This window comes from Betta splendens, chromosome 19, assembly GCF_900634795.4.
Source record: "Betta splendens chromosome 19, fBetSpl5.4, whole genome shotgun sequence".
Taxonomy (NCBI): domain Eukaryota; kingdom Metazoa; phylum Chordata; class Actinopteri; order Anabantiformes; family Osphronemidae; genus Betta; species Betta splendens.
The window spans coordinates 15291219-15310172 of NC_040898.2; the positions used below are offsets into that span (position 1 = coordinate 15291219).

Sequence of the window (18954 nt, forward strand, 5' to 3'; positions counted from 1 at the left end):
GGGCTACATATAATTAAGGATCCCTCATTGTAATGTTGTCAGTCTACCACAGGGTGTTACTGCTGCAGTTTAAGTTGGAATATGAAAGAATGTTTATTCCGTGTATGTAATTTTTTCTTAGACATTCTTTTCGTGAGACTTCAGATTTTTCTGACGTGACCTGCTTGGGCCCCAGGGTGCCTCTGACTTTAATCTCCTATGAGCTGTCCTCAGACTCACACACGCGTGGCTTTAACAGTATTGCTCCTACCTCGTGTAGCTTCGCTTTGCTTATCTTGTATAACTGCGCCATCTTTTACCCTGAGCCTGCATTTCCTCTGGCACATTCAGGTATTAGTCAAACGCACAGACGACACTGCGAGACATGAGCTGAGGCCACATGTCATCAGAGAATATGTCTGCTGCAGAGCAGATGCTAATGACTGTCATGTGGGGTTTCGTGCACAGGGATATCATTTCCTTCATTAGAAAAGAACTGCAGTAGGTGTGTGAATAATGACAAATAACGTGGAATGTGAAAAAGTAGTAGAGACAGACAAAAACAAGGTGAGACAGCCTTTTATGTTTTTGTCTGGGTTTGTGTCAACAGAATCTTAGTATTCCAGACGCTCCACACAAAGTGGGAGACAAATGGCAGGAGAAAAGCAGAGGAATGGTGGCCGTTGCTTTTTACTAATAAATCAGCTTAATTGCAAAATGCTGTCACATTCTTCTTCATTTCTTCTTTGTTTTCTTCTCCGTCTGACAGTCGCTGGACATAACGTTCTGCTAATGACCTCAGGTCTGCTGATGTGGGAGCTCTGCTCTCACCAGTAAAGGCCTTTACACCACTCATATCTTTTACCATCACACCAATTACAAGATGATCATGTTCACATGCAGACACAGTCCTTGTTATTGGGCAGTGAGCAGCTAATAGATGCCTGATCCACTGGATCGACATTACCAACTGAGGAGTTGAGCTGCTTTATGATTGCTCTTGCATGAGGCTTAGTTGCTACCAGATCTGACGTAGTCTTTAGTGTGATTTGCTTCGGTTTATCTGCTTCCCTGCTGACAGAAGGGGAAGAAAGAGAGAGGAATGACATCATAGGTCCAATTAAAGGCATTGTTTATTGGCCATAAAACACCAGATTACATCATCACATACGTACTATACCTGGTGAGTTAGCGCCAACCATTACAGATGATTAATCACCCCCTGAAGCGCTGCTCTAGTCGTTTGCTGTTTGACCCTTTGGCATTCAATTGTGCTTTCCATGACCAACTTCCAGAAACAACTTGTGTTGTAGCAGGCCTATGCTGGGCTTTGTTTATACAGGACACAGGAGTCTGCAGGAGCTTCATTTAAATAGTGTACATTTATTTAATGCTATTTTTTAAAGTAGAGTCCTGATTCTTTCCATGTGGTCTGTAAGACAGATGTGAGGCCTGACCTGAAGTTAGTGTTAGCTGCTTTTCAATGTGCTGGGTCCTTCATGTTCCATTATGCTCCATTATTTTCTGGCTGCAGCTTCTATATTTGCTTTCCTGCGGCACTGGACCGACTTCAGAGCAGGGTTAAACAGATATGTTTGCACACGTGTCTATGCGCCGCACCCTCTTTCTTTCATCAGTGTCTGCAGTGTTAAGTCTCTGATGACTTGTACTAAACATGATTTTACCACAAAATAAAAGCCACACGTCATTTGTTACAGTTTCAATGTGTGAAGGGAGAGACCTTTAGACTTGTCATGTGAGGCTTCATCTTCACATCTGTGTGAGGAGGTTACCCCAAGGTCTCACTGCCATGATGCATGTTCTGCTATTTATAGTGCAGAAGGAGACACGTTCAGCCTAATGTGACAAGTTTCTTTTAATGACTGAATCAGATATTCCTCAGTTGTGCTGAAGCGTTGTCCTTGGTAAGACGGCATTTACACTATCAGGTGGCAACCTGTCACATCTGTGAATACAGGAAAAATAAATACTTGACATATTAAAAAAAAACTAGGATCTGTGCGTACCTAAATCATAGCCCTTCCACCCGGTCCACTTATGATCCTGTCTCTTAACCTAAGGCAGCTTTAAATCAAAGTAACATATTTAGATTCAGGCTTCCAGAAGTCAGCGCTGTCGGTTTGTTAAACACGGCCACTGTAGTGTGAGATTTGTGGTTAAGAAGCGGGTGTATCAGGGATGGACCAGCGAAATCAATGTGGGGCATAAAAATGAAGACGATGGTTGTGGGCTGCAGTGGGAGAGCTGCTGGTGATTGTGCTGTGGGTTCTGCTCCCTCTGACTCTGAGCTCTGGTGTTTTTGCATGTGCTCTCTGATGTCCTGCTCTTTTTGATTTTATATTTTGGCGTGACAGCTTTGACACGTGTCCTCTGAAAGCACTGCTGATGAAGCCTCTTCTTTGCTGATTATATTCAGTATAATAGTCACTGTCCCATCTCCTCAACACTCGCATGAAAAGCGTGTCTGCTGGAATAACAGGGTTTCTGCAATAAGGAGGCTTAAACTGAGGAAGAGATGATTTTATTATCACGACGAGGCCAAGTAATGGAGGGAATCTGATTTAGTAGATTTGATTTAGTTGATATGTATTTGCTTTAGTATTCACACTGTCGTCCTCTGCACACTTCACTGTGATTTGATTACCACACATTTTTGCACATTAACCCTTAAATAATGATGCTTTAGGATCTTCAATGTAAATTTCTTAAAGCACAAATTGAAAAATTATTCACAGTCTTTGCTGTTGCTTTTAACGGTTCATTCTGTTTGACTCAGTTTTTATTGACTTTTTTGAATTTGTTACCTGTGAGAAATTGAATTTCTTGGGTCTAGTTGAGAGGCTGACACGCGTGTATAAGGTTCTCTGCAGACTGTGACCCTTTGTAATTATACTAATAAATTAAAAATAAATCTGAGCGTCTGAGTAATTGGGCAGTGACATCTTTCTATTTTTAATATTTATCTAATTGGTGCACCTAGGTCACTAACGTTTGTGATGTTGAGCACACGTTGACACATGACAGTCTGTCCTCATTTCAGTGGTACTTTCTTGCCGTACGTTTGTCTAACAGCTACAGACCAGAGGATCTCATTTCGCCCAAGCTCTCGCTTTCCTCAGCAGCCCGGCATTGAATGATTTCATTGGGATGACAAGTTTGCCTCTGCCTCCATATTTCTGCCACCCGGGCTGCGAGCCTGCATCCAAAGGCAGTCTGCAATAATATAGTGGATCTTCACCGTCAGATCTTAGGTTTGCTGAAAGTAGTGTTTTCTTCTTATCGTAACATCGTTAATACTGACTTTCCCTTCTTTCTCTCTCTCTCTCTCCATGTTTCTTCACTCCGCCCATTCACAAAGCAGAAAATGGATCAGAGTGCGTTTGTGGGCTATTATCTGTTTGAGCTATCCGTCGTGATAATTGACTAGTGGGGGTGAATGTGATGGTGATCCATTCTGCCAATTTGACATGCTCATAATCTGCTGGACTGGCGTTTTTTTAAGCCCCCAATCATCTCTGGGAGGCGAGAGCTTTGGCATGTTGGGAGCACTTTAGCTTCATAGATACATGCGGCAAGGCCAAGCCCGTGGGTGGATGCAAACACTCGATCTAAATTAGAGATCGGGAGCATTTGAGTGGGCATGAAGGAAGAGGAAATTGGTCTAAACGTGCACAGATGCACATATAGAGAGCGACGCGTACACATGGATATAGCTGTCACAGTCAGCATGTGCAAACCCAGCTGGAGGAAATAAACACATCTAACATCACAACCAATTTGTTCTGTATGGTGCTGATTGGCTCTCGCGGCAGTGATTCGCAGTCAAGTGAATGACATGAATAGGCGACGTAGTGCTTATCCTGTCTTGGCTAATTCCACCTGGCACAACATCCTTATTTAGCTGCAGTTAATAAAGCCTCTGTGTATTTAAATCCTCAACAGGAGGTTTTTGCTTTTGGCACCACAGCGAACGGAGGTCAACAGAAAGTAGTTGCTAGATATTAATTTTATAGCTTCTGAAGTTGTTGTGGTTTTAATCCCATCATTCTTATTTTAGCTGTTTGCAGTCAGATCCAAAGCAGCAGATTGAAAGCCATTCACAAGCATGGACAGGACCCTGTCTTTGAATCTGCTCCTTAATCAAACGGAATGTCCATCATTCTATATTTCAATTGGTGGATGTATTTGCCGAAGTAATTTTATTTTGTCTAATAGTGCAACACTTTCAGTTATTGCATGACGCTGCACAACCTGCCAATCAGTGGTGCCTCTCCTCAGTCCCAGTCGCCTGTTGGGAGAGGATCACGTGGCCTTCATGCGGGTTTTACACTGAAAGTAAATCCTAGCAGCTTTTGAAGCACATTGACAAAAGCGTGGCGATGTGGGGCCGAGCAGCATATAGGTCAGCGGTGCTGGGGAGGTGTTCAGGGACTGACCAGATTGTAGGGCATCCGTGTTTTGGAAACACTGACGACTTCGCTTCCATAAATATCAGTTCTCTTCTGACGTTTACATTTTATTTATTCATACATTACTGTAGGTTTTGGTTAGGGCCCGGTTTGGTACAGTAACAATCTCATTATTGTTACAGCATGCATTGCTTTATCCCATAATACATCGCAGTATGCATGTTTAATCATAACAGCGACTGTCAGGCACCTATTAGATGACATCTGTCCTTTTGTCTATTGACTTGTCTTTAAAATACTTACCCACAGCTGTCTCTCAGATGTGCAGCCAGACCGAAGTAGTTAGGATTCAATTACTTGCTAAATGTTATAAGTGTTTTTATCGATTTGCTGCTGCAGCCCTTTACAGGCCTCATATGCCAAAAGAAAAGTGGCTCTTTTCAAAGGACATTTTTCTGATGTTTAAACGGCAGAACACTTGTATTGATGAACATTTAGACACTGAATTAAAAAATGCGGGAATTGAAACAATGGGTCTCAGTGTTATTGGATCGCATTCGGTTCAGTTCTCCTCAGATCTGTTCTCAGCAAGCGAAGAGAAAAATCAATTTATGTATCAACATGACAATGCTCTCACAGCCAGATTCAAAAGACCAGAGACAACCAGCTTTCATGTGTGAATCTCCTCCACTATGGACCCAAACCAAAAATAGTGTAGCTCAAAGGCAGAAGCTGTAATACACTGATGTGTTCAGTGCATCTATGAACAGTCACCTAGTGTAGATATGGCACCGTAATACATGATGACTTAGCTTTTAGCACTCATTGTCTCTTAATAAAAGTCTCTCAGTAGGTTCAGGATCAGCTGGTTAATTGAGCGTCTGTAGGTCTATTGCATTGAGACACTATTGAATCTGCCCCAGTAACAGATAAGTGGAGCAGTGTCCTGTTTGGTTGAGCAGAACCGTGAGGAATGGAGGTGGTTAGAATGCATAAAGGTAATGAGCACATTATGAAGGCTTTGATGTCAGATGTAATGTGGGCTGTTCACAGCCTCCGTCTCCTCAAACATGCAGCCTGTTTTAATACACTGCCAGACATTTCCAGATGGGATAAAGGATGGTCTGAGTCACTAGCATTTGCATAGCGCATCTCAAAGTGTTGCCAGGAACGAGCGCACAAAACTTCAAATGCAGCTGAAAATACTATGTCAGTGCTGAAAAGACGCAGAGGCACAATATTATCACATCCTAAACGCTTGTATAAACAATGGACATGTGTGTCTAAACGGCACAGCTGGAGAGATGGTCTAATCAGAGGACTCGCTGCGACACCAGCGAGAACGGACACGGTCCTTGTAAAGACCCGAGTGGAGGGGGTGGGAAGACATGATAGAGTTGTAGCAGTCATTAGGCAAAGCCTGTTCTCTGCAATTCTGGCTTATCTACTGCAAGGTGGAGGCTCGGGGAGGGCAATTCTGCTCAGGGCTCATGTGCAAAGCCAAGATACAGAGAATGAGAGAGAGGAAAAGAGAGAGCTGGTTCATTTGCAGCTCGTCCTCGTAGACTGTGGAAAGTATTATACTCTCAGAGAGGGAGAGAGAGAGAGAGACAGAGAGACAGAGAGGGAGAGAGAGAGGGAGAGAGAGAGAGGCACAGGCTCCGAGTACCCTGCCTCCAATCTTATACACTGCACTGTGCACTCTCCCATCTCCTCAACAGCACTCTCTTCCTCTTCCACACACACATGTGCACACACAAACACACCAGTGCCATGTAGAATCCCAGTCAGAGGGGGACAGCATCCTGCACGGGACCACCGAGCCAGGTACGCTTCCTTCATTCCTTCGTTTCTGCTCAAACCGCCACGTTATGCAGCAGCAGATATTTTGGGTTGTCGCTGGAGTGATCCGGCACTCACTCTCTGCAGAAGACTCGCTGGCTGCATGCACCAAGATTATCCGGCTTCTTTGCATAGCCCCAAGAGAACCAAAAAAAGATACGAGAGCAAGAGGAGCCAGGGAGGAAAAGAGGGGAAATGGAGGATAAGTAAGGGGACGGAGGGGGGGGCAAAGTGAGCAGTGTTTGTCATGTAGGGCAGTGAAAGTATGCGGCAGGCGGCCGCTTCACCTGGGCCGACCTTCACGCTGCTGTTTGGAGTTTAACAGTATGTGTGGAAGCTGTCCCCTGTGAAAAGCTATTCTTCAAAGGCACATTTAACCCTGAGCTGCCTCCGTCTCTCTCCAGGGCATCCACGTATTAGTGGTCGCACGCTGTCAACATGCTGCTGTTGGTTGAAATGCAAATGCATGTGCAAACTGATTATTCGTTCTTGTGGAAGTTGTTTGTGCGCAGAGGGCAAAATAGCAGCTTTTACATGTCTGGTGTGAGGTAACACATGGTCTCCGGCTCCGTCTGAGAAGATGCTGTGTTCACACCAGATCTCAGAGCATGACCGCTGACTTATGGTTTAAAGTTTTTGAAGTGGATGTGCCACTTTTTTCCTCTTCCTTTTTGCATGATGTGGTAACTCAGAATCTGGGCCCTCAGACTTCACTTTGATGCTGGTTTGATATCAGCGCGTGCATCTTGAGACTGCAGGGCCGCTTCTCTTTTCAGAATGTGCTGGGAGGAAGCGGTGCTGGCCTGGAAAGAGCCGAGTGGCTTTGAATGAATTTTAATCGCAGTCATTGCTGACGTTTTTCTTCTGTTTTCTTTGATCTAGCACTTGGCAAAGAGTCGGTGCCGTCTGACAAATGGCTTCAAGATGAGAAACAAATCTTAGTGTTCTGATAACCGCGGCAGTTATTAGGTGCTTTCTGTTACAAGTCTTTGCATTACAATTACATCACTGCCCTATTTACCAATATATAGTCTCGCCAGACGTTTGCTGCGTAACCGTCTCTTCAAACTGGCTCCGATCAGCCTTCCTTTTATTCCTCAGGACCCCGAGGACCTTCTGCAGGTGTCCAGTGTTGTGGCCTTCACTGTGCATCCTGCTCTGGAGGCTTTTTTTGTAGGACCGGTGCTTTTCACACCCAGCTTCACTTTTCTCTGTTTCTGCTACAGTAGGACTGTGGGACCTGGTGCAGGTGTCCAAGCTGCCCCGGTTTGCTACCGTACATTGTCCTCATTGCTGCTGATGCTGTTGTGAACTGGACCTCACGATACAACATGTCCTCAGGCTTCTTAGACACTACCTTGAACTGAGCCATTAAAGGAAAATACTCCTCATTTCTTATTGCTTGTGTTTTCAGTAGCTTACAGCCACAGGCATTGAGGGGTCATACAGTAAATTAACACACACACAGTTCACAGGATTTACTTACAGTAGGAGAAGTACTGGTCTTATTATGGAACTGCAAGAACTGAACAGTTGTAGTTCACAGCTAAAACGTATATCGTCACCCCACGGTATGGTTTCTTCATGAGTGGTTTCAATTACTGGAGCTCCTACACACCCACTTCAGTAGCGCCTATACAGCACAATCACCAAAAAGACGCTTCCAGCTTCTAGTGGGACTGTTGGTGGATTTAATATAATCAGTGGAGTATCTGTGCAGGCTGTTCCATTAGACGACGATGGTGACAGCTACGGTGCTGCAGAACATGACCCGCGAGCCACAGGGCCACGGCCTCCTGTTAACCGTATTGTGATTGTGTGTTTGCCACGTCCCCAGAGGGGCGCTGACCTACAACTGACTGTAGTATCGGCTCTGGCTCGGAGCCCACAGAGCTGTCAGCCTCACGCCGAGGGCTAAGAGGAGACAGAGGACATAAGCATTACAGGGGAGATCAAGGATAACAGGCAGGGACGGACGTAGACTCCTTTTTTCTGCCTCTATTATGTTGGAAGAGGCTGAACTGCACTGAACTGTGTGGGTCTGAGACGACCTTATACTTTTACTCCATGTTCCTGCCTGTAGACAGCTGTGCCTGATACACTATTACACATGTGTGATGTGTGATGTCACAGCGCCCGGCTCTGAATTGACTCGCGTGGGCTGAGAGATGAAAGACAATTTGAAATGGCAGGTAAAAGAACGGTTATCTGTGCTGGTGCTTCTATTTCGATATTTGCATTTTTTGACACCTGACTCTTATGTGGGATTTCATTATCAGCAAGTCAACTGTAAGCTGAGGAATTCTGAAATATGCATAATTTCTCAGCAGACAGGCTGTAGCAGACTCAGTCCTTTTGAAGGTGTCTTCCCTCCTGCTGCACATCAGTCATCTTAAATGCTTGACCCACTCTAGTTTCCCTGTACCAACGGCTAAAGTCCAACCCAAAGCACATCTACTGTATTTTTCGCTGTATAAGACGCACTTTTTTTCCCCAAAAGTGAAGGGGAAAAGTTGGTGCGTCTTATACGCCGAATGCAAAGATCCGCGGAGAGGAGCGCGGTCACCGCCATAGGAAGACCGCTGCTTCGGTCTAGCTCCGGAGCCGTCGGCCATCTTGGTACCCCCGGCGGTGCGCGCTGATGTCATCACACCCTCTGCTCGTCGATCCCACCGTAGCGCGGATCGTCAGCAGCAGGTGAGGAGCGGCGATGCTGTGTTACTCGCTATTCTTGCTAATGTGGGGGCAGTGTTACTGGCGGAATTATTGGGGTTTGAATATAAACATTACAGCCTTTATTTTTGTTACTTTCACTGTTTACTGACTTTACTGACTGTTCATGTTACATGTTTGGCATACAATTGTTCTTAAACTGCTGTTAACTTTTATACAGTTGATATAAAATATTTTACTACAGTATTTGATTCAGAATCTTTTTTTTCTAGATTTTCCTCCTTTAAAATTGGGTGCGTCTTATATGGCGAAAAATACGGTATATGGTGTATGACTGGAAGGTGAGAAATAATAGTTCCTACCTAGTATGAACTGCTCTGAACCTCCACTAGGCCAACTTTAAAGGTGTTTCTATTCTGAACACCTCAAAGTTTTTTTTATTTGCTTTTACTTTTGCTGCAGCAGTAATTTGGCTCCGTCACTGGTATTTATACACAGAGAGGCTCATGTTCTCCCCCAGTATTTATTTTATAAATGAATCATGCTCATCAGATTTCAAAGAATCAGAGTTGCCCTAGTTGCAGCTCAAATGTTTAGTGTCTTGCATATATTAATACTGAAGAGTTTACTTTAAAAATGAGATTCCCAGAATTTGAGAAGAGACAGTGAGAAAAAAAAACATCAAAGTGAGTCATTTAACTATTTACACACCTTGTGTAGACAGACAAAGGTGTACAGTCGCACATATTCCTGCTTTCCCCTCTTGGTGACACAGCCGTCACCCAGCTGGGTCCCTCCCAGAGACACTGATTAGTGGCCACTAATGGAGCTCGATCCCTCACCCATCCTGTCCCTCTGATCACTCAATGATACCAATTACTCACCTTCAGGACGTGTCCTGGGCTCCAACGAGCCAGAAATATCACTTTCTAATTACAGGACTTCCTCTCTTGGTGGCAACTGAAGCCCTGTCTCAGCCCAGGTTGTGTGTCATTGGCAGTGCTGAGGTTCCTGTAGGTGTAACTAGAAACACCTTTAGCTTTTAGGGGCTGAATTCAATCATAGATCTGTGATTGAAGGTCACTGCCTGATGGCCTCAGTCACATACCTGAACTCTCCCACTGCCCTAATCAGGCACCTCCCCATACTAGTGTGGCGGCACATCCCAGTGTTAGGAAGTCGCTGCCTGATGCTTGGACCATGATGAGCTGACATGGCCATGCAGATTTATTTTTAAAGGTTCTGGTTCACAGAGTGCAATAAAGAGGACCAGAGACTGGCTCCCAGCTGTCCCTGCTTCCCATTATAAAGGCTTGAGACTGTCGTAGCAGATTCTACTCTTTGACAGCAGATCATCAGATTTCTGATGTGCTTGTCTGCAGTGTGGCCTGCGGCTCTGTATAATAAGTGACCTGGCTGCCTCACATTCTCAGAGATGACACCCAAAAGAATACAGTGATATTTGCACAAGGCTAATGTTGATACAGTGATGAATGTCAATGTTTACTGACCGTGTAACGGCTGCAGCGGTGGATAAATGTCACACGCATGCATCACATGGGATTATTTGTGCTTTGGATGTGCCTGGCATGAATTAAAGCCCTTAGTCCTCATTTCATCAGCTGACAAGATTTGAGCAAAGCCATACAAAGTTTTACAACTATGTAGAGTCTTTGACTAATGATTGATCTGTCTCTAAAACCAAGTCTGATCTTAACATGCCAGTAATACAGTAGTACCTCAGTGTACAGATAATTGCATGGATAGGCCTATGAGGCAATCAGTGTCTCTATTTAAACATCATGCTGGTTCACTGCGGTCCTGAATCCAGTTCCTCACTGCCGGCAACACTTTATTTAGTATTCAGCAAAGGCAGAGCTTGTTCCAAATATTGCCAGCCCTGCTCACATTCAGATCCTGTTTGGGTTATATTTTAAGTGCCCTGGAGAGCTGGATATTATACGTTTATAGGAGCACTGGGCATTTTGACCCCCCCCCCTTTTACACTGCATCTCCCTTTGTAATTAATCTGATAGAGACAGAAACTACATATGATGGAAGAGACAGGAGTGAATTCAGCTCCGTTTACCTGCAATCCAAGCTGAGGAAACGCTTTAACTTGTCACATCGTCTATCGTCAAATATCGAAGTTTTGACCTAAAGCTATAAAATACTAAAATCTGTCAGCCTATCAAAATATATTAAACAGACAAGCTGTATAATTTTTTTAATAGGTAGGATAATTGCTCATTAATGTTATGTCCATTGCCCTGCAGTGAAATATATAATAATTAATCCCAAAAGAAGATTTCTAACCCTGTGGTAGATGCATGTTTAGTGATGCATCTACAGTACAGCTTCGACCCCATTGTCATTACTTCAGCCCATCTATAGATCGGACCTGCACAGACCTGAGCACCCAGCCATCAGTGGACCGAGCTTCTGCAGTCACACATTAGCTTCAACAATAAACAGCCCAGAAGAAAATAATTTGAAGTAAATCTGAGCAGAGCACAGACGAATACAAATCACTAGACCTCAGCTCAATGAAACCATAAAGCTAAAAAATGGCCCCTGTCAAACGCTGGCCAAGGTTGTGCTACACACACACACACACACACACACACACACACGGATGTGGCCTTGAGCAGCTTTTTGGAACGTGTCCCGGGCAAATGAAATATGGTATCAGTGGCACAATGACAATCAGTCATTTGGCTTTTAGTTTCTCCTCGACTATAATCAACAACAAATAATGAAACATGTGAATGGGCTGACACACGACCTTTTTATACGACCATGAGCCGTAGAAAACCGGTGAGTCTGTTTTTAGGATAGAATTAGGAATGAAAGATCAAACCTTTCAGCTTTTACTCCTAAGCAGCCTGGCACAGTAATATGACTTTTAGTAGAATTTAAGGCTCCCACTGTACATGCGAGTCATGTTGACGTGTTACTGCTTCCCAGAGGCAGCAACAAACTGTAAGGATAAAACGCTGTTGGTAAAATAAGACAATTAGAGGGACATTCATCAGCTGGACTGTTTGCTGCCGAGCCATAATGACAGAGGTGGTGCCAGGAGCAAGCTGGGAGGAGGCGGCTGCCCATTAAGTACCACCAGCAGCAATAATGACATGGTAAAGGAAAAGAGGGCACGAGGATGAGTAATGACGTGTGCTCAGTACAGTACGTCTCCTGATGCTGACTGGGTCCAAGTAAAGGTCAGTGGCAGATGCCGCAATTATAAAACCTGTTACAGCATGTTAGATATCTATATATTTACACACACACTGTACACTGTAGAAAATCTTTATTGTCCTGCAGTGACAAAATGTCCATGTTGCAACAGCGGTACAGTTTAGCAGAGTGAATACAGAAAAAGGCCTAAGTACAGACTTAGGTTTACAGGTTCTCCTTCCAGCCCGATTACGACAGTCATGGCTACGCAGACACACGTCTGCGTTTGAATCAACTCTGGTACAAACACTGAGTCAGGGCTCCAGCTCTGCAGCTGATTCTGGTTGCTGCGTGGAGCTATAAAAAAAAGTAAAGCAGGTTCTTTCCGTCAGTGATCAGCTGATGACGCATTTTCCAGTTCACCTCACCTACGGGTTCTGTCGGCTTCACATAATTACGGACCTCAGTGAGTGTTGTACTTTAAAATGTGGCTTCAGTTTATGCTGTAATAAAAGCTGTGCATAATCTGTATCTAAACTATTCCAGAGTTTAATTGCAACCTAACAAAGTTTAAGGTCTCGCTTCAGTGAATCTGTGCAGCCCACAGGTAATAAAAGAGAGCCCTATAGTGCCGATGAATACTGTCAGACACCCACACAAACACTACAGGTCATGAATTTACAGTTTGCATATGAAACCACTGCACAACATCTGTAAGCGACTGAACAAGTGCTTCCTTTTAAATTGGATTCACAGATAGTGAACAAAGTTAGTGAGCACCCGTTCTATCTGCTCTGCAGCGTTTCTGTCACGCTCTGAGGAGCAGTGACTATCATGTACACGGAGTGAGACGCCCTCATTAAGCTAAGGAGATCAGTGTTCTGTGTATTCATGGTCACAAGAGGGCAGTAAACTGTTCCCCAGGCGAGAAGACATCACTTCCATTTATGTCTCTCTTCCTCAACGGCCTTTGACACATTGGTGAGACAGTTGTGCTGTCATACTAGCAGGGCATGTTCACAACATTTATTTATTTATTTATTTTAGTAGCTTCAGGGTTTTGTTGCAGTCATTGTAGTAGACAGATGTTAGTGGTTTTCACAAGAGATGTACAGTATTGTGTGTGCGTGTGCGTGTGTGTGTGTGTGTCTTGTACACAGTTGTGCTTTGCTCAAGGACAGAATCGGCGCCTGCATTGTTCTCACATTAACACGGTGACTGCTACTCACTTGACGCGCCTCAAGGTCCCACCTATTAACTGCGGTGTGCTGAGATATTAGTTCTTAATGTGTCACCTGTTTACTGTGTAATGAGCAATTTAATGTACCCCAACGCATAAATTCCCTCATAAAGCACATTGATCAGTGTGATTCATGAGTTTGATTTACAGCGGTGCTGTTTCTGTCATTTTGGTTCCTTATGGCACGATGGATTTGTGACCCTTGAAGACCTTTAAATTAGACGTTGTGGTATTTTAAGGTGGAGATAATTAAATTGAAGATGCTTTTAAACAGTGTAAATGTGGGCCAGAGGTCTAACTTATAAGTTTACTTTTTTAATTAGCTGAAATTCTCCTGAATCTTGTTGTTCTAAACAGCAGCTGACATAATCGCACCCCAAGGTCAAAGCTCTACGTGTTACTTGATTCAACGTCTACTATAATCATGTGAAGATTCCTCTGTCACGTTAACTATTTTCCTCCAGCTTTACGTCTTCCTTCCTGAGCCTCACGTTGTAATAAAGTAGGGAGGGTTATGGCTGCATGACCTACAGTCAGCCTCTGTATTTATGATGTGCTTTAGAAAGAGGTCCACAGTAAAGTGACGTTAATGTTCTTAACGTGCAGAGTGATGTGATCTGGATAATCTGCTCTTTGTCATGTCTTTGAGCGCTCTGCTAACTCCTCCTCTTCTCTCCTCTCTCCAAATCCACTGCCCGGTTCCTGTAACCCCCACTGGGCTGCAGGTCGAGAGAAGAGAAAGGGTCCCATGATCTCTGCCGGTGATGCCGAGTTCCCGCGGGACTACCACACGCTGGCTGCCGGCGGCGGCCGCGGGACCCGGCGCTTCCCCGACAACAGCAACGGGGGCTTCACGTCGTCCTCGCTGGACCGCCGCCACAACGCCGTGGCCGCCAAGAGCCTGGAGGCGCTGAACAGCATCCACAAGGCGGACATTGAGCGCCAGCGAGATGCGCTGATGGACCTGCAGAAGAACAAGTACTCCAACAGCCCTGGGAGCGTGTCGCAGGGCTCCGCCGCTGCTTCGCGACAGGTGACGTCCAACACACTCTATTGTGTTGCCATGGTAACATGGCCATTGTTGTGGCTGCAGCGGTGGTGGTTGAGGATTCCTCATTAGTCCTGCATACAGTAACAAAGCATCTCACACACCAAGGTTTGAATTCTCCTTTTATAGCTTCCTCCCGAGAGTCGCAGAGTGTAAAGGATTCCCCTGCATCAAACGGCACCTTAGTCATGTCTGATGCTACAGGCACAAGCACTTACATTTATTTATAGTCCACATCTGCTACAGTTTTGCTTTGTAGTGTATCAGAATCTACAGCACACAATCCTCTCACTCTACAGGAAACTATCAAAGGAGCCACAGTGCTGTGTGCTGCTGCGCTAAAGATACTGGAGTCTATTTTTAACAGAACATTCAGATCTTCATCACAAACGTTTTACCTGCCATATATATATCTATATCCTCATTATATATTGTAATGTATGCATGACATCTTATAACCATGGGGCAGATCAGCACTGGATGAACACAGAAACACAGGATGTTGTATGACGGTACTGATCATTTGGAGTTATGACTAAAGCAAATACAAGGCAACTCACTATTTCTTATAGTGTGATGATGTGGCCTTTTTCCTATTCTTCTTCCTGAACTGTTGCAGTCCTTCATTTAATTGTTGTGACTGTGATCTCAGGATGGATAATCTGCTGATCTGTACAGTAACAGACTTACATGTAAAGGAGAGTGCAGCCTCGGGTGGCTGAGCTCTGAGTGCTTTCACTTCTTTCCTGGGAGATAACAACACATCCATGGACTGGGAAACCCACACAAGCGCATTATGTGGCAAGAGGCCTCAGGGGCTTCACGGAGAGACGCAGAGTGGAGGCATTTTTCTGACCGCCTTGCTGGGTCAGTAATGGGCCCTTCTTTATGTGGCTGTTATCTCAGAGATGTGCTGTAGCAACAGAATATAGTAAAATGGATTCAAGTGAAACAGTGAGAAAGTGTCAGAATGTGAACCATTAAACTGTCCGCTCCATCAGACCTCCGTCTTTTCTGCTTCATATTCTTTCATTCTGCCATCAATCAGCACATGCTCTGGCTTGTCACCTGTGACAGATGGTCCAAACAGAGTCGCTTCTCCCTGGGCAGCTTGAAGGTAAAACTCAGCACCCGGGGTAATATCTGTGTCTCCCTCTAAAGTTCACTAATTGCTGGGAACAAAAATTTGAAGGATGAGGTGTTATATCTGTAATGCCGACCTACTGCTGCATTCATTTCATGGCTGCTATTTGACATTTGAGGGCGATTAATGGTAGGGTAATTAGGCTCTCACTCAACAACACTGCCTCTTTATTTTAGCATAATTCTTACGAAACAGATTGTCTGAGCATCTGAAACCTGAAGTCTTGTTTAGCGCAATTAAACTAAATTAAGAAAAAAAACTAATCAGCTTGATCTTACATGGCTTAACTCTTAATCGTCCTCTTGCTCTCACTAGACGACCATCGCTCGTCTAGTGGAAAAGGTGTACTGAGGCTGGGTGAGAGAGAAACGGAGAAACAGGTGGAGTCTGCCCTCGTCATGGCAACCCACCGTTTCCCATATAAGGCTACGGAGTGATATCATATGGTTGGCAATGCCTGGGCTTTGGAAAGAGGCACACGCTGTTCGGAGTGAGAGGCAACAGCAGCGGGAGAGAGAACGAGCGACAGGGAGAGACTCTGAAGGAAGCAGGCAGTGTTTTTCTTTAACCGCTTCTCGGATGAGGGGCGAGAAAGCGACAGCCAGGGAAGGAGAGTGAGAGAGGACTGGAGGAGGAGGGGCAGGAAGGGATGCTAACTGCCTCTTAGGCGCTACTACGGGGGTACCAACGACGGGGGACTCTGGCATATCCTCAGGGCACGGGAAAGACACAGCCGCAGTGGGAAATAACATGGAGGGGGGGAGGAAGAGGGAGGCGTGTGGAGCAGGAGGATGCACCCAGCCGGTGGACGTCCTCATTGAGTAGCTACGGTAACCGTCTCAAACCACATCCTCGCATTCTCAGCTTAGGCTTTTCAGCGTTCCTCTGTGGCACTGCCATGACTGTGTCGCTTCAGCTGCTGCATGAGTGATGATGGTGTGATGGAAAGTGCAGGAGTGTGTGTGTGTCTACATCATTGTGCACGGATGCTTGTATGTAGAGCCGATGAACACACGACTAACCTTCCTCCCTGTGTGTGTCCTCGAGGTGAGAGCACAGTTATTTCCAGGCGGCAGGTGTTGTCCAGGTGTGTGTGTGCTATTGCAGTGTGTGCGTGTGTGCGTGAAAGGCATGTCTTGAAGCTGCTGTTGAAATGAATGTGCTGGTGCACGAGCGAGTGCACATGTGTTTGGGCTGGAGAGGAAGCACAGCGAAGGCGAGTGAAGGGGGACAGGGTGGGTACAAAGATGGCTACTTGGCATGCGGGTCAGGCATGCATGTCTCCGTGCTCATCTCTCGCCGTTCCTTCCCTTTCTCCCTCCTCGTCTCTCTCTAAGCCTCTGTCTGCCCCAGTGCATATGTGCATCTTGGGATTTCAGCTCAAGTGATTGAGAAATACAGCAGGCAGTAGTCACTGAGTCACGGTGCATAGGGGGCCTGTTTGTTAGAGAAGACGGGCTCTATGCTCCTAAAAACGCCGGCCGGTTGGTGCATTAAATTACTGACTTAGTGGCAGATGTTTGTCTTTTTCATTGAAAGAGTTAAGTTGAATCAACGCTGCTTGGTGATGAACTAGTGAATGGTAACATATACCACAGATTACAACACGATGAACGTTTGATTTCCAGTCACAAGGGTGAAGGAAATAACACTGAGGCTGCAAAGTTAAACTTGAAGCTGGATGTGGAGTTTTCACTGTATGTCTGAGAAATGATCACGGATGGGTTTATTGGACTGCAGGAAGAAGTAAATTGGTGATAAATCTGATAGATCTGTCAGAAACTTGCATCAAAGTCAACAATAGGACTCAGATTTATCCGATATTTATTTGTATGGGGGTGAAGCTGCTGAGCCAGCGGTAAGTGAAGCAGCTCAATTATCTGCTTAAGTGAAAAGCTTCACTGGGATCTGGTACTGTGGACAACGTAAGATGACTCTGGACCTGGATTAGGATCCTCTGGTGGGAAGGATGACCACTGCTGCCACGGGTCCTTAAAAACAAATAGAAAACTGGTATTGGCATAGAGGGATGTTGGTGCCATGGTCTGCACCACAAGAGGGAGACCTGCGTGGTGCTGGTGATGATAGAACGCAGATTAGCTGTGCTCTTCCTGCTTAACTGTGCCAGAAGGTTTGATCTGGATCCACAGAGCGGCTCTTGTTTAGTTCTGGTGCTCAGTTCAAGTTATGATTGTGCCATTTGGTGACCGGGTTTGGACACAAGCCTAGAAACTTCACTGAGGCCTGAAATCTGGGTCAGAGCAGCCCACGGGCCTTTTACCATGTTTGTGTCTTCTAGGCACTTCCCTGTGTTTTGGAGGCTGTTTCTTGTTCATTAGGAGCCTGTGATGATTTAAGTCCTGCATTTGTGGTTACTTTCTGTGCCAGTTACATATGTTTTTAGTGACTTCACCTTTTGGTCGATTTGAGATTTGTTGTGTATTTTCACAGTTCAATGTGTCAAATTATCAACTTATTAATTGTGTCTGTTTCTTTCCTTTAATGTACCACTGAGGCCTGAATTCAGTCCAACACTGACATACTCTCTCCACATCTTATAAGTTTGGTTTTGATATTGTCTTAGTCAGTCTTCAGCCACAACATGACCAACCTGTAGAGAAACATCTGACTCTAATAATAATGTATCTTGGCACAAATTGGAGCAGTCGGAGCCAAACATCCCACTGAAGCCCAGAAGCTAATTATGCACCACCATGTGAGATTAATTGAGTGTTTTTTACTGTTAGAGAGAGACGGAGCTTGAATAAACTGTCTGTTAAGCAGCTGAGATTTATTGGCCTCTGCCGTGTTCGGTTTTGCTTTGCATCTAAATCTAATATTGCTATTTTCATTACATTTGGGGAATAACCAATAAATCCTGCTGAGCCCATGACGCTAAAGTCAGACTTATTGTACAGCGCGAAGCGGCCGTGTAGAAGTCACACAAGGCCACTCCTCTGGAGAGCAGCCTGTTCAGTCTCTTGTACTTCATACCCGGTATCTTTTCTCTCCAACTGGTGTCAGCAAACTGCAGAACTGTTTAGATCCGTTTTCTGATTCAACCTATTCATCAGGCAGCAGAGTGTTCAGGAAATATTATTTGTGAAAGATTCCTTTCATTAGGGAGAAACTGAAAAGATCCTGAGCACAATGAAACATCAATATAGAAGTTTTTCTCTGTTAAAGTATGTGAATGGCTTTAACTCGTCTCATTCCTATAACATTTTTTCACTTCAGCCATGATTATTAATGAGGTCCAACACTGTTGCTGGGGTCTCTGAGGTCAGGACATCAGGTTCTTCCACACCACAATGCTTTCTGAAGTCTTGACTCAAGGGAACCATGATTACACTTTGTTTTTCCTCTTTCACTCACTCCAGTATTCACACACACACACACACACACACACACACACACCCAA

The 18954-nt window shown here is 44.9% G+C and overlaps 1 protein-coding gene across 16 annotated transcripts in view; it reads left to right on the forward strand.

The window, feature by feature from the left end:
• The window catches only part of srcin1b (SRC kinase signaling inhibitor 1b), a 50841-nt gene that overhangs the window by 6341 nt on the left and 25546 nt on the right, over nucleotides 1-18954 (forward strand). For 12 of the 16 annotated variants that reach the window (XR_003784042.2, XR_003784043.2, XM_029135480.3 and 9 more), the window contains one exon: nucleotides 14067-14374. Coding sequence is in view for 12 of the 16 variants with exons in the window: in XM_029135472.2 (XP_028991305.1) it covers nucleotides 14067-14374 (308 nt within the window). In the remaining 4 variants the exon portion in view is untranslated. Of the gene's footprint in view, nucleotides 1-5952; nucleotides 6237-6514; nucleotides 8949-14066; nucleotides 14375-15899; nucleotides 16364-18954 lie in introns of those variants that run through there. The other 4 variants (XM_029135478.2, XM_055504404.1, XM_029135486.3 and 1 more) reach the window with 4 other exon arrangements.